This window comes from Aethalodelphis obliquidens, unplaced genomic scaffold (assembly GCF_003676395.1).
Source record: "Aethalodelphis obliquidens isolate GAN/ISIS:26980383/991018 unplaced genomic scaffold, ASM367639v1 scaffold34, whole genome shotgun sequence".
In the NCBI taxonomy this organism is placed as follows: domain Eukaryota; kingdom Metazoa; phylum Chordata; class Mammalia; order Artiodactyla; family Delphinidae; genus Aethalodelphis; species Aethalodelphis obliquidens.
Window position 1 is genome coordinate 20,830,294 of NW_020837978.1, and position 16,010 is coordinate 20,846,303.

Consider the following 16,010-nt stretch of genomic DNA (forward strand, 5'->3'; position numbering starts at 1 on the left):
TTCTGTTTCCTAACGTAGGAAAGGGAGGGATATAAAAATGAAAAAAAAAAAAAAAAGGAGGGGGGAGGGGAGAGAACAAGGAGCTGGATACATCTGGGATTTGCTGCAGAAGCGTGGTTCCTTCTCCTGAAGGACAGGCAAAGCTGTCACTGTCCTAGAAGACTAATTCATGGCCATTCACTAAGCACGTGACAAACCACCCCAAAACTTATTTGCTTAAAACTACTACCACTTATTCACTTACAATTCTGTAGGTCAGCTGGTGGTTCTTGTAGTCAGGGTTGAATCCTGCTGGTTCTTCTCCTGTGTCTCTATCAGCTGGAGAGTCAGCTGGCATTGGGTAATATAGGATGGCCTCACCTGCAAGTCTGGCAGTTGGTAGGCTGTTGACTGGGTGCTTCATTCTCCAGCAGACGAGCTCAGTCTCTTTCGTAACATGGGTGTTTCAGGGCTGTGGGAGAACCAAGACGGGGACAAGCTGCAATGTGCCAGGCTCTTTTCAAGCATCTTCTCAGGTCACATTTGTTAGATCACTCGGCTAAGCCCAGATTCAAGGGAGAGATATAAACTCCACAGCCTCTCACTGTTGTGGTACACGGGCCTCTCACTGTTGTGGCCTCTCCCGTTGCGGAGCACAGGCTCCGGACGCGCAGGCTTAGCGGCCATGGCTCACGGGCCCAGCCGCTCCGCGGCACGTGGGATCTTCCCGGACCGGGGCACGAACCTGTGTCCCCTGCATCGGCAGGCGGACTCTCAACCACTGCGCCACCAGGGAAGCCCTAAACTCCACCTCTTGATGAGAGGAGCGACAATGTCACATTGTAATGAGCAATAAGATGAGATAAATTTAGGGCAATTTTTGCAATCTATCATAAGACATTTGCTGCATACAGTCTCAAAATCTAAATTAAGGAGGGACAGAGATGCAGAGGCATTCTGAGTGCCTAGTCCTCAGTAGATTCGGCACCAGTTTCTCCCCAAAGACAAGGTCTATTAGAGCTCTCAGCACCATCAATAATTCCACTTTCTTCATCCTCACAAACAGCCTCAGTGCCTGGGATTCTGTGCGAATGGCTCCTCACATCCTCCTCTCTCAGCCTTGCCTCTCACACCCACTCACACCAACAGCCTGAAGTGGAGTCTGTGCACCGGTTCTCTGGGACTCGCAGTGAGGGAACGGCGTTATCAGGCAGCTGGGATTGGAAATGCAGGAAGCTCTGCACATAGCTCTTCACCCCTAAAAAGTCCCTTCTTCACCAGGAATAAGGAAGACAGCGATCGTTGTTCAAGAAGGTGCTTGATTAGCATATTAATTAGCTTGTGGCCAAGAGACTATGCTAATCTCCTTGAGTTTATCCTGATGCCCCTGGACAAGTAAAAATGATCCAATCTGTCATATTCCAGGAACTGGGTGTCCGCTCATCACTCCAATTCATGGGCAGGACCTCTAGTCTTCAGATCTCCTCCTTCCCACATCTTGTATCTCAGCCATCAGTCTCCCTGTGTCTCTTTTCTCTAGGTTCTCTGAGGATGGGACTGGTTGTTTTCCTTTTTTCAATCTGATGCCACTCCTCAGTTCCTGTTTTAGTTCTCTGGACATCCTGCGATCCATTAAAGATATTAGGTAAAGTTTAAAAATAAAAATTTCCACCTTTCTATGGTCCAGCCAGATCTATGTCCAATTTCTGATTTTACTTACAAGTAGACAAGTGACACCACCCCTCTGTACCTCCCTCCGCTTCCTCAAGTGTAATAGTGGGGCAATAACCCCAGTTTGTAGTGAGAAGTGCTCAGGCACAAAGCACTAGGTATACAACACAACAAACAAGATTCTTGTTAATTTATATAATGATTGCAAAACACTTTTATACTTCTGACCTGCTGAAGAGGAATTCTTGGGCCACCATCACTTAATCTTTGTAGAATCCTGGGTAATTCAGTTCTTTCTCTGGGCCTACCATTACTCCAGAAAAATATTAACTCAGTTTTAGAGATCGAGGAAGAAACAACATTCACTACTGTGAGGGGCTCCGCCCAGATCAGTAGTTCTCAACCCTTGAAGCAAATTCCGGTACCTAGAGAGCTTTTAAATAACTTACTGAAGACTGGCCTGCTCCAGACAAATTAAAAAGGGATGTGGACGTGAGGGAGGGGAGCTCAGGCAGAGGACTGACATCCTGCGGTTCTGTAGGTGGCACTGAAGGGTCTTCTCCCCCAGGGGTGTCGCTGGGTGTCACTTCTTTGGCCTTACCCAGGCCCACCACACCCCAGACGAACCACAAGATAACTTCAGCAACACACCCCCCCTCCATGGGGCACTCTCACTTCTCTCCAGATGCGGGTCCTGGGGGCGTTCAAGGTCCCACCCCCACCAGGGCAGGCGGCAGTATCCCTAGGGGCTGCCCTTGGGCTGCGGCCTCCCTTCCACATTGGCAGGCAGGTGGCAGGTGGGACGGGCAGCCGCAGGTTGGAGTCGAGGCCTCCGCCCATTCCGCGAACTGGCGGAAGCTGGTCTACGAGGAATTGCCAATCAGAGGGGCCCTTTCTATTCAACCGTGGCCTCATTTTAACTGAATTACATTTGCAACCACCCTATTTCCAAATAAGGTTACATTCTGAAGCAATGGGGGTTATGATTTAAACATAACTTTTGGGGGAAGGGGGGGTGGGTGGGACATAATTCAACCTACACATTGTCTAGGCTTGCACACTTGGACCTTGCCCTCTCTCTGAAGAGTCAACAAATAAGTGAATGAGCCTTTAAAAAACAGAAACGTGCAGAAGTGTGGCAGAGAGTGGCTGTTTACCAAACCTATATCATCTTCCTAGGCACTGGAATGAGAATATTTCACCTACTTCCTTACATCTCCCTTTGTAGTTAGGAGTTCCCATGTGGAAAGGGAAGCATCGTGACCCTCCAGAGAGTTTAGAGGAAGAAGTGATAAATTAGTTCAAAGAGAGCACCCACAAATTATAAAACGTACTCCCCTTTCTTCTCACATTTTTGCATTGACCCTGGCTCAGTATAGATTTGACGTAAACGCGTACTACCCTTAAGATATTATTGGCCTTTAATAGCTGGTAAGGAGCTGCTGTGGGGTGGAGTTCAGAGAGCACGTTAGTTCCTACAGAATTTTCCCTGGCAGAAACAAAAACTAAATGACTTCCAAGGCTTTTCTAGCTCTAGGAATTCCACAGTTCTTTGAAAAGCTGGAATTGTCCTACAATTGCCGTATAATTGAAAAATAAGAACAGGAAGAGTGGATGATCTTATTCATATTTTATAAAGGATCATCAATCCTCAATTAAAACAATGTGGTATTAGTGCTTAACAGAAAGACTGACACAACAGAATAGAAAGTCTAGAAATAGACAAGTAATACAGGAATTTTGTATCCAATAAAGAAAGCATTTCTAATCACTAGTAGTAAAGATGGACTTTTTTAATAGTGCTGAGACAACTAGATAGCCATTTGTAAAACACCAGAAGGAACTTCAAGTAGATCAAAGATTGAAACATAAAAGCGAAACAAAACAAAAAGCCAGAAGTACTTAAAGAAAATATAGACGAATTCCTTTGATTCTTGAAGTGGGAAAGACCTTTCTAAATATTACTCAAAATCCAAAAGCCATGAAAGAAAATATTGGTAAATTCAATTACATAAAAATAAAAAGGCTGCATAACAAATTTTATCATAATCAAAGTTAAACGACAAATGACTATCTGAAAAAAGTATTTTGCAACTCTTATTATGAAGGGCTAATCTCGCTAATATATAGAGATTCTGAAAGCAGAATAAACAGTTGTTCCTTTACACAATATCATGTACCCGTGGAAAGAATAAGGAAGACCTCTGTTTCCTGTTGTAGACACAGCTCCAGGACATACTGCTAAGCGAACAATGGTAGAGAACATGTATATATTATCCTATGAAAGGGTGAGAAAGAAGAGTATATATATTTTTCATTTCTATTTGCATAAAGAAACAGTGGAAGGGGAACTGTGTCGTCAGGGACAGTGGTGTGGAACTTGACTTCTGGGTACATATTTTTTCATACGGTTTTGATTTTTGAATCAAATTATTTATTAAAAAATAAAATTAAAAAAGATGTGACCCATGATAGTTGAAATCTAGTAATATTTTTGTCTTTAGGTATTTGTATTTGTTTTTAAGCTTCCATTGTTATACTTTTACCATGCCCTGTTATTTGCAATGTTACTTTTCACCCTTTGAAATAGATATCCCACTTCTGGCGACCTACTTTTGAGACACACTTGAAAATGATTATGTAATTGTTGTTAACTAAATTTTTAAGAATCCAGCAATAGGTGACTGGTGAAATAAACTATGTAGCATATCACAATGGAATACTGTGGCCTTTGCAAGGCCGCCATTTTACTATTTAGGAGTTAGTACTTCTTTTTTAATCCAGTTCTGTTTTTATATGCAGAATAATTATATTTTTCTACATGGGCACATTGTTGAAGAGCTGAAAAATATGTTATGGCATAAAGAAAAGAAGAAATTCCCTTTTCCTCCCCCAATATTCCCCGTTTTTACTGTGGCCACATAGGATACAATAAAACTTGTAGCATCAGGATGAGAGGGTTCTCCCCTCATCTTATTTTTTTTCTTTTTTCTTTTACGTGTTATTATTGTACATCTTACACAGCAAAACCCCTTATTTATGGTTTATATCTTCTTAAGGAGGCCCCACTGGTCTTCAATTGTTCTGGCAGTCATATAACCTTCTGTTCTTTTCTCTGTCCCTCTCTTTTTTCTTTTCTTTCAAAAAACCCCATAGGCAGGGATAATCAAACCAATTATTAGTAAAGAATATAATTTCTGTGTCACCATTCTTACCTACTGGTCTCAGAAGATCTCTCAGACAATCAGTGAGATTGATTTCAAGTCTGTCTCCTCTTACGTGCATGTTAGAGCTGATATAATTCTGTGGTCAGAACATCAAAACGATAGACTCCTGGAATTGTAAAAGACCATAAGGAGCATGTTAACTACTGGGTTTCAGACTTCTTTGACTGTAACCCCAATAAGATATGCTTTCTTCTTTATGACCCAGAACGTACACGCATATGCCTAACGACATAAGTGTCTGAAGCCTAAATTCCAGGAAGCCGTATTTATCCTTACAATGTGCACACTCTAATATGTTCTAGTCTATTCTATTCCTAACAGGCCATGAAAAACACTATTCTAATCTAACCGTTTTGCTTTTAAATAAGCAAATGGAAGCACAAAGAGGTAGAATAATGATTCAGATTTATGTATGTATGATAAATGATCAGGGCCAGGTCTCCTCTGTCCTTTCCCCTTTCTTTATATTCTTCTCTACCTCAGTCGCCCCCTTGGTGACCTCACCAAGTCTCATGACTTTAAAAGCCATCCATAGACCAATAACTCCATCTTAATTCAACTCCATCCTCCCCAAAACTACTCTTGTCACAACTACTGACCTCCATACTGCTAAACCAAGGAACTATTCTCAGGCTTCTAATCACTTCAGTCTATCATCAACATTTGAACCCAGTCGATTACCCCCTTATCCACTTGGTAATCTCTTGGACTCTGCAAATTTCACAACAGAATTTCTGATTCACCCTCCCCCAACTCCACCACACACTTGCTTCTCTCTTATAGATGACCGTCTTAGGAAAACTCATCTCATTCTTTCAGCCACATTGAGTTTGAGGGCTTAACATCTAAGAAAGCACTGAACAAATTAAAAGAGAAAAACCATATGATGATATCAACACATGAAGTACGGCAGCCATTTAAATTTTTTTTAAAGTAAAATAGGAATTGAAGGTAACCATTTAAATATAATGGAGATACAAAAAGTTAATAACAGATATTATTATAAAGGACAACGCTTAATACCATGCTAATTAAAACGAAGAACTAAAAAGGGATGCCTCCTAAAAATATTATTCAACTTTATTTTGGAAATTCTTAGCAAATGCTACACAAAAAGAAAATTAAATGCTTGGTATTCACATTTAAGGAAAACAAAAAAAGTTAAAATTATTTTGCTAATGACTAGGAAAAACTCCTTAGTTTAAGGAGTAAAGGAAGTAGAATTATAGAAATCAGTAAGTTTGCTGCATACAACATATCAATACATTTCTTCCTTCCTAGCAGTAAGACCTAAAAATAGGAAATGAGTATTCCATTCACAATAGAAACAAGGAAATAAATTAATTAGGAATAGAATTGAGAAGGACACATGACTCATACAGAGAGAACAGTAGAAAAGAATGAGAATACAGAAATAGATCTCATTATATAAGAATTTAATAAATAACAAAAATGATATATTTCAGTTCAGTGTGAGAAGTGAATGGATTATTTAACAAATGGTGTTAAAACAACTGGCCATCCATCTGGAAGGATGTAAACTTGGATTCTATCTTAAACTACGTAAAACACATTCTAGAAGGATTAGAAACTAAACATTTTTTAAGAAGCAAAAATTTTTAGAAGACAAGCTAGGAGGTGAATAAATAATGGAGGGGTGGGTTTCAGTTTCTCAACCAAGAGTGGAAATCTAGAAGCTATAAAAGATACATTTGTGATTAAAATGTCTAATATTCAAATTTTATATATATCTAATAAATTTTATATAACACATATAAATGGAAAATACACCATAAACAAAGGAAATATAGAGATAAAAGCCAAGAGTAGAAAACTATCTGCAACACAGGTGATAAGTATAAGGTTCATTTTTCTATCATATAAAAAACACAATTGGGCAGGAAAAAGACAAACTGCCTAATGAAAAATTAGCAGAGATATAAATGGAAATTCTCTGAACAGCTTATTCAAATGGCCAATAAACCTAAAGAAAGGATGCACTGGTGGTCATGGTAATGCAAATCAAAGTGACAATGTGAAATAATTTTACCCCCTTTAGACTGGCAGAAATTAATGAGATCACGCCCTGATGGTTGGAATGCAGGAGGGGGAGCCATTTTCAGGCTACGTCAGGGCCAACTGAAATTTAAAATACACTCTAACTAACCTAGCAATTTCAGCTTTGGAATTCTATTGTTTATTGCACTATTTGTAAATAGAGATGTCAATACTTATCAATATGAAATGGATGAATAAATTATTCTACTCCACATGCAGGACATTAAAAAAAAAAAGATTTGACTTGAAAGGATTTCTTTTACGGTTAAGAGAAAACCAGAGAAGCGTATATATCGCCATTTTGTAAATAATAAAACACTACCAGAAAAAGAAAACAGTCATGCATGTTTATGGATAAGTGTATGTAAAAGACTGAATTCGAAGGAAAACATGAATAGCTACATACCTGTTTGGGGAAGGGGAGTAGGGATGTGAAGTGACAGTAAGGCAGACATTAAGGGACTGCAAGGAGCCATGCAAAACAATGGAGGGAAAAAGACAAAACATAAAACAACTGACTATTAAAGAATTTGTATGCACATATGTAAAAGTGTTACAACTAATTGAGCTTCGCTAAGTAAAAGTGAGTAAACCTGGCTCAACATATGGTACTTTTTTTTTCTCGGATGTGAAAAAAGACGTTATTAAAATGAATCCCAGAATTAAAGTTTCAAAAGCTTAAAGGGGCAATTCTATGAAAGTGTCCCCGAGTATTTAACGTGGTGCAGCGCACCAGGGTTGAAAACCCTGCAGGCAGAGAAATGCGATCTAGTTAGGCACAGAGTGGGAGTTTCAAATATTATCCAATCAGGGCAGTTCTGTTTCTATAAAGAGAAACCGGGACTAGCTGACAACTTGCAAATGGACCCGGGGTAAGTCGCCGAGCATGAACGATCTGCAAGTCAGAGCTCGACTGTGATGTCGCTGCAGGAGGCGTGTGAGGCCTACCTGGTAAACTCAAGGACACCAGTCTGAGTGCCATGTAAGCCAGAGGATCACCGTCATTCCCAACGTCAGACAACTCTTGAGCCACATCTCAAAAGCATTTTTCAGGGCCACCCAATTTTGGAAAAGCCGATTTATCAATATTGCCCAAGAACATAATGTCCCCACTTTGGTCTCGCAGAGAACGCCAAGGAAATGTTGAGTTGACAAACGAGCACATAGTACACGGACCCAGCCTCAGCCACAGGTTCAATCGCAGCTACAGGCAGTTACCACTGAGGACGAAATGTTTGGGGTGTGGGACTTCAGGATCGGTTCAAAAAGCTCCCCCAGGTATTTCTAACGTACAGGTAGAGATGTAAGCTTCTGGTTAAAATGAGACTAGGGAAATAGTTCCTGAGCGTTGAAGTTTAAATCACTTGGGAGACCAAAATCAAAACAACAAAAAAAACCCACCAGCTTCCTCAGGAATCAATTTACAAATCCCACAGCGAGAATTTAATCTCAAAAGAATTCTGACGTGGAGCAAGGATTGGCTTAAACACACTGCATTTGCATGGGGCTGAAATTTATGAAACTTGTAAGACAGCAGAGCTTGTGTACTTAAAGCCCTTTCCCTGAAATAAGTAGGTGGCTCTTAAAAGAGCCGTTGGGTTATTGGAAGCAGCTTCCAACCAGAACCTTTACTTTTTCTTCGGTGCTGCCTTCTTGGGCTTGGCAGCAGACTTTGGCTTGGTCACCTTCGCTTTGGCCGCTTTGGGTTTCACAGCCTTGGCTTTAGCGGGACTCTTACCTATTTTCTTAGGCTTCACAACCCTGGACTTCTTGGGACTCTTGGAGGACTTCTTTGTCGCCGCAGGCTTTTTAGCCTTCTTCGGAGTCTTGACACCTTTTTTACCAGCAGCCACCCCGGTGGCCTTCTTGGGCTTCTTAGAACTTGTTACCTTCGCTTTCACTGCTACCTTTGTGGCGCTGGGCTTGCTATCCACCGAGGCTACTTTCTTGTTGAACTTGAAAGAGCCCGAGGCGCCGGTGCCCTTGGTCTGCACCAGAGTGCCTTTGCTCACCAGGCTCCTAAGGCCTAGCTTGATGCGGCTGTTGTTCTTCTCCACGTCGTAGCCGGCGGCCGCCAGCGCCTTCTTGAGCGCAGCCAAGGACACGCCACTGCGCTCCTTAGAAGAAGAAACGGCCTGCACAATCAGCTCCGAGACTGACGGACCCGCGGGTTTCTTCTTAGCAGTTGCTGCAGCCTTCGCAGGCTTCTTCGCTTTCCTGCCAGCTGAAGGCTTCTCGGGGGGAGTGGAAGCAGCTGGGACGGGCGGTGCGGTCTCGGACATGACGGAAGCAAAGAAGAACTAAGAAAACTACTAGGACCTGACAAGGCAGTAAAACTCGAGCGGCTCGAGCGCGCGGTATTTATAGGGCGAGGCTGCGCTGTGATTGGTGCGCGCTGGCGCCCGCCCCCGGCACCCTAGCGTCCCCTGCGCGCCCCTCCGGGTCTCCGAAGGCCAATGCCGGCCGCTGGGGCCTATAGGCCTTCTTGCCAGCCGCTTGCACTGAGGCACCCAGACAGCACCCTGCCCCCCTCCTCCCCCATCCCCCCCGCTGGTCGCCTAATGGAGACAGAAATACTAGGCAGGAAAGGGTACGGCTCTGCCGCCCATTACCATCAGAGGGTGCTACTTCTCTTTAAAAAAGCAGGGTTTTATCCTAGGGGGAGGTGGGGTGGGAAAGAGCTGTAAAGAAGGCAATCACGTAAGAATCCAAGGAGTTTCAAGGAAACCTCGCCTCTAGGAAGCAATGTCAAAAGGACATTTGTTTCTAATCTGCAATAAATGCAAAACGTTGTGTCTTGAGTGACTGGGGAGGGACAGCAGAAAGCGAGGTGATGTAGGCCTGGTCTGCAGGTTTGGGACAAGTTTTCATCGATGCCATTGCCTTTCCTGGCAGCGCTGAGTGATGTGTGGTAGACCCGAGACGTCGGTGCCCTTGGTCTGAACCAGCGTGCATCTATTTGGGGCAAAGAATAGTAGAAAGCAAAAGAACTGGCTAACACCGCAATTAACAAGCTGCACAGGTGGAAAACAGCACGCAAACAATTTCTGTAATTGCAACTTGCTTCTACAGTTTAATGCACTTAACGAACTTTTGACCCCTTTTCATCCTCACAACATATCCCAAGCTCAAAACCTAGCACAAGAGAAATATCAAGTAAGCACTGGGTGGACTAAACTGTTCCCGGAAAGGCATTGCACGCGGGGAAGTGTGTGCGTGTGGGTGTCGGGGCAAGGGTGGGGGATACGTTGCTTTAGTGTGAAAGCACAGCCCGGGGATAACATTTTAGGGCAGTCTCGCTTTAACTTGTTTTTGGTTGTACAAGCGTCAACAATGCTAAAACGACTTCAGACTGCGAATCAGGCCAACTACTAAGAGAATAAAAGGCCCCTCTCACAGCCCTGTTCTGGATGACATCCCCTCACAATTCTGCCCTGGGATCGCCTAGCAGCAGGGAGAATGCAGTGACGAGTCATTCCCGCGCGCGCGACTGCAGTTTTCAAACAAGTCCGCACGGGCCTCAGTAACCGGAGCTTCCCTGGTAGCCCTCAAATAACATAAGAGCTTGTTTCCGGCTTGTGGCCAATAACGTAAGGGTTCCAGACGCACGATTCGTCCAGCTTCTTTACCACCCTTTGTTACTTGTTTTCTTGAGAGTCTGTATTTACGAAATACATTACGTAATTTCTAAGAATTTGAAAAAGGACAGTTGGAACTATGCGTCTTAGTTAGAAGGATAGTCATTTATAACAGGTATACAATCTTTCTCCAAGGTGAAGTTTTCGTAAGTGAAAATTTCTGGAAAGACATAAACTTTTCTTAGAGTAATAAACGTGGCTTCTAATCAAACAAAGCTTTTAAATGAGAAAATATGCATGCAGAATTTTCTTGTTTAGATAATTTGTACCTCCCGTGTCTAATGGGTTAAACTGCTTCAAATGCAATAGAAACGCTCCATGCAAATGAAGGATGCTAGCTCTCCTTTCTTAATGGCTACCCAGTATAACAAACTTAGCCAATGAGAAGGTAGAGTCTGGGTTACCGCCTCTTCGTCTAAAAGGTCCTCATTCGGTGTTCTTAAAGTCGACTATTTTACGTGACATATAGGAACAGTCGTTGGCAAAATTAAGCTGTCCTCGTTTTGGTCCGTAATCCATTCATAGGCCCTAGTCCCTTGCCTGCTCCTCATAGGTAAACTCTGAGACGTTGTGCATGGCGTGATTGTGTGTCCGGCGTTGTACCTGGCTAAATGTATTCTAAACTTTAGAAAACTTAAGTTTCAGGAAGTTCCAAGTGTAAAGTCAGAGCATAAACAACACTTAACAAAGAAGTACCTTGTTACAGGAGATATTTCTGGAAACGCTAGTTTGATTTTACTATGCTTGAATTTACATCTTGTAGGTTTCAGAGAAGTTTCTCAGTCAGTTTAAGCGTTACAGAGGGATTTCTTTTTTTGTGAAATGGTTTTGGAAATTTATAATCCGTTATCGGGTTATCGAGCAGGGAATGTAGAGTACATTAGGGCAATATTCTCTCACTCTCCCCTCCCCTCCAGAACCTAAATAAATATACAGTTCCAATGAAGTTAAGGTCTGTTTTTTCGAAAAAGTAACGCTCAAGGCATTGCATTCTCATGAAAATCGTGGGCGGAAAAGAACAAAAAAACAATTTCAAAAGAGCCGAGGATATAACGTAGTGGCCAACGAAACTGCACGGTTTCTGGAAAGTTTAAATGTAGACCAATCAGAGCTTGTAACGTAATAGTTAAACATTTTTCTCGCCCAATCACTTCACCTTAGGTACTATAAATACTAGCAAACTGCTGGGCGATGTTTCTGCGCTAATATTCGGGACGTCTGTGTATGTGTCACTTGTCATGGCTCGCACTAAGCAAACTGCTCGTAAGTCCACTGGCGGCAAAGCGCCTCGCAAGCAGCTGGCCACCAAGGCGGCTCGCAAGAGTGCGCCGGCTACCGGCGGCGTGAAAAAACCCCACCGCTACCGACCCGGCACGGTGGCCTTGCGCGAGATCCGCCGCTACCAAAAGTCCACGGAGCTTCTTATCCGTAAACTACCTTTTCAGCGCCTTGTGCGTGAGATTGCCCAGGACTTCAAGACCGACCTGCGCTTCCAGAGTTCGGCGGTGATGGCACTGCAGGAGGCATGCGAAGCCTATCTGGTGGGGCTTTTCGAGGACACCAATCTGTGTGCCATCCACGCTAAGCGTGTTACCATCATGCCCAAGGACATCCAGTTAGCCCGCCGGATCCGCGGGGAGCGGGCATAATTACGGCTTTTCTCTGAAATTTCAACCAAAGGCTCTTTTCAGAGCCACCCACGTTTTCAGGTAAGGGCTGTAAGAAACTAACTTTCCAACTCAAGTTGTTCAGTATAACTTTGCATCTGCTTGGGGAATGAATAGACATGCATCAACACTTGTCGGATTATGTATAATTTTTGTATATCCACTACGTATGCGAACACACTGGCCCTTTTTAAGTTTATGTAAATACTGTTTTCTCTTACCTTAGTAAAGAGCCAGAGTTTCAGAGGCACGCGAAATGATTGGCATTTGCAGAGCATTTTAAAAACATGGCCTTGTATTAGTTGTGAAACACAGGAATAGTATGAGTATAAACATTTTTACGTTTCTAACTTTGATCTTGATATTTTTACGATTATCAAAATTTATTGATAATAAATTTTCGCCTTTTTAAGTATTTCTTCTACTTAGGATATTTGGAATCATGTTTCCTCTTAAGCCTAATTCCTCCAAGTACTGTAGTTACAACAGTAGCCCAGTCAAGGAAGCAAAGACTATTGGTCAAACTGACCGCTTCCCACCTGCCCCACCCGCCCCGCCCTTCCCGCCCTTTCGCGTAAGTTCCCGGGGCTTGGAGGCGGGATTAAGGGAGGGGACTGTTGGCGTCACACTTCCGGTTTGCGCGCTTTCCATTCTCTCTGGGGGAGTTGGGCGGGGGAGAGGTGGTAGGTATATAAGGATCGGCTCTCCCTTCTTTTGTCAGTTGCTGTTGGTTTGCTTCTCTGGAAACCATGTCTGGACGCGGCAAAGGCGGCAAGGGTCTGGGTAAGGGAGGCGCTAAGCGCCACCGCAAGGTTCTGCGCGACAACATCCAGGGCATCACCAAACCCGCCATCCGCCGTCTGGCCCGGCGTGGCGGTGTGAAGCGCATCTCCGGCCTCATCTACGAAGAGACCCGCGGGGTGCTGAAAGTGTTCCTGGAGAACGTGATCCGGGACGCCGTCACCTACACCGAGCACGCCAAGCGCAAGACTGTCACCGCCATGGACGTGGTCTATGCGCTTAAGCGCCAGGGACGTACTCTCTATGGCTTCGGCGGTTAATTAAGCTTTCCGATTTCGCCATCAAGAGTTAGCATTTCTCAACCAAAGGCCCTTTTCAGGGCCACCCAACTACTCATAAAAGAAAGCTGTAACCATTAGCTAAGGCACAGGAGTCTGCAGCTCAATGGTGTGGTTAAAATGAAAACTACTGAGTCAGAAAACATTGCGGAGATTAATGTCTATATATCCATGTAACTCCCACTCTCGCCTCCATTCACTGGACACAGGTAGGGGGGAAAGGTGATACTCCCAACTTACTAAAGAAAAGTGGAAAAGAACCAAGTATGGCGAGAAACTTGAATCGGTTTGCAGGAACAAAGAGAAGCACTGCCCAATCAGCAAGCCCCATTCATGGATTTAAACCAATCAGAACTGATGATCTCATGTGGTTCCCCGCGGCGACCCAAATTTGGGGGATGGGAAATCGGGCGAGAAACGCCAAAACCCTTATTTAGAGAATTTTTTAAATTTGTTTTTACGGGTTATGAAATAGACTCCGACGAGACAGCTGAATGGCTCTCAGTCATGTCCTGAGAACAGTACTGAAATTACCGCCTCTAATAGGATGATTTGTCTCGATTAAAAAAATAATCTCTAGGGCTTCCCTGGTGGCGCAGTGGTTGCGAGTCCGTCTGCCAATGCAGGGGACACGGGTTCGTGCCCCGGTCCGAGAGGATCCCACGTTCCGCGGAGCGGCTGGGCCCGTGAGCCATGGCCGCTGAGCCTGCGCGTCCGGAGCCTGTGCTCCACAACGGGAGGGGCCGCGGCAGTGAGAGGCCCGCGTACTGCAGGAAAAAAAAAAAATTCAGACTGCCAGCAAACCCAGGGCATTGAATTCAGGCGAAATTAAAATCTCGTTTACGAAGAAAACGCACTTCCTTCTCTTTCGGTGTCAACACAGCCCTCAGCAGTTAGCTGTACTTTTTTCCTTACTTCACAGAGGAATGGAAATAAGGGTGATGGAAATGTTCTAAAATTAAATAGATTGTAGTGATGGTTGTACAACTAAGTAAATATACTAAAATCCATTGAGTTGTACACTTAAAGTGGGTGAATTTTATGGTATGTAAGTTATATCTCAATAAAGCTGTTTTACATATATGTATATGTATGTGTGTGTGTATATATACACACACATATATAATCACCAGGCAGGGTAGCAGGAGATTGTTTGTAGGGTAGACACTGTTGGTCTGTGAAGAGGTTCTCTTGCTAAAGTTGAAAGTATGGCCTGCTTGGTCTAGTCTGTCATTATAGCCACAGGAGGTTTTAAGCAAGAATGTCCCTAGTCCAATTATATATTCCAGTAGCATACCAGACTTTAGAACTCAGCTGGAGAAAGGATGTGAATTCACTTGAAGTTGGCTAAAAGGAAAACAGCTTATCCTCATCTAAAAAGATATTCACAAATGCCTCTGTCATTGGGTTCCTTTTTGTATCATTTTTATAGAAGGCTGATTTCAGCCTCAGTGTGTTAGTTTCAGTCAATAATTCTCCTAGCTTTTTTGGTCCCATTTCCCACCTGATAACTGTCCTCCAAGATTTTGGGGGGAATGATAAAAGTACAGAGCCTGGCTTAATTTAAACTGACAATGGGGAGAGTTCAAGTCTGCATTCTAGATGACCAGAGGAGCAAAAATGGGCCTGGTTGGGATAGTGGTCACTTTATGTTTTCCTTAGCTGGTGCCCTGGTGTCTGTCAGGAGATATGTATTGATTTCACGTAATGTGCCTGATACTGTTGTAGGCATTGGGGTACACCAGTAAGCAAATTAGAATTTCCTGTCCTCCATTCAGAGCGTATGTAATGAAGTATGTGGATAGTTTTCCTGCACTGGAGGGAGGTGTGGTTGCTCCATAGACCAGTTTCTGTTTTGGTTGGCCTGTTTTTTTTAGTTCATAAGCCGTGTAGATAGTATCACACTCATTTTAGTCACACCCACTACCTGAGTGAAAAACCTGTGAGCCTTCCTCAGGCCTAACAGTCATGAAGTCCTTGTTCAGAACAAAGATAATGCTGCCTGATTTGCCACTCCTGCGTCATTCCTAAGAGCCAGAGAAAACCTGGCATGCTGACTGATTCAGACAGTGCCAAGTCAAGGAATTGTAGATGGGGGATCAATTATGGCAGCCCTCTGGTGGGCTAGGGGGGTGGGAGAGGGCCTGAATGCTTGTGTAGAAAATTCATGCATGCATTCATTCAACTCTGCCATAAAAGGACACAAGGGAAGACAGCAGTCTATGAAGCAGGAAATGGGTCATCAGACACCAGATCTGTCTGAATCTGTCCAGTGCCTTGATCTTGGACTTCAGTCTCCAGAACTGTGAGAAATGTTTGTTGTTAAAGCACACAGTCTATGGTGTTTTTATTATAGCAGCCTGAACCAAAACACCATTTTATGGATATAGATAATATTTTATCTGGTCCCTTCTCATGACAATTTACATTGTTTCCACTCTTTTACTATTACAATGTGCTGCATTAAACCATGTTTAAGTTCTTAGTGATCTCATCCAGTCTCACCGTTTGTATGTTGATGAGTCCCAAAATTTGTATCTAGTCCAGACCTCTCACCTGAACTTTAGAATCTCGCTTTCCCAACCACCTAGTCAGGTGTCAAGAGAGAGACATTAGCAGAGTAACCAGGCAGCAAAGTGTTTTCTAAAGTAGCCATCAGTACACCCTTTTCAAACATTAAATCAAAGACGC

At 43.4% G+C, this 16,010-nt stretch overlaps 3 protein-coding genes across 4 annotated transcripts in view; 1 reads left to right on the forward strand and 2 right to left on the reverse strand.

Annotated features, from left to right (window-relative positions):
• The window catches only part of SLC17A2 (solute carrier family 17 member 2), a 60,935-nt gene extending 60,593 nt beyond the window's left edge, over window positions 1-342 (reverse strand). Inside the window, exon 1 of the mRNA XM_027128555.1 lies at window positions 245-342. The gene's annotated coding sequence lies outside the window, so the exon portion shown is untranslated. The remainder of the gene's footprint in view (window positions 1-244) is intronic.
• On the reverse strand, window positions 341-9,235 carry H1-1 (H1.1 linker histone, cluster member). Of its 2 annotated transcripts, none has more exons than XM_027128573.1 (3): window positions 8,674-9,235; window positions 4,866-4,983; window positions 341-451 (listed from the first exon to the last, which is right to left on the reverse strand). In XM_027128573.1, exons 1-2 carry the CDS (start codon window positions 9,215-9,217, stop codon window positions 4,937-4,939), a joined length of 591 nt encoding a protein of 196 aa, XP_026984374.1. In that variant the 5' UTR covers window positions 9,218-9,235; the 3' UTR covers window positions 341-451; window positions 4,866-4,936. The 2 variants fall into 2 exon arrangements, with proteins under 2 accessions (XP_026984374.1, XP_026984373.1); XM_027128572.1 differs by lacking the exon at window positions 341-451 and adding an exon at window positions 698-1,601.
• Window positions 9,236-12,168: 2,933 nt separating this feature from the next.
• On the forward strand, window positions 12,169-13,366 carry H4C1 (H4 clustered histone 1). Its single transcript, XM_027128601.1, has 2 exons — window positions 12,169-12,282; window positions 12,962-13,366. The coding sequence occupies exon 2, from the start codon at window positions 12,990-12,992 to the stop codon at window positions 13,299-13,301; it is 312 nt and encodes a 103-aa protein (XP_026984402.1). The 5' UTR covers window positions 12,169-12,282; window positions 12,962-12,989; the 3' UTR covers window positions 13,302-13,366.
• Window positions 13,367-16,010: the final 2,644 nt, after the last annotated feature.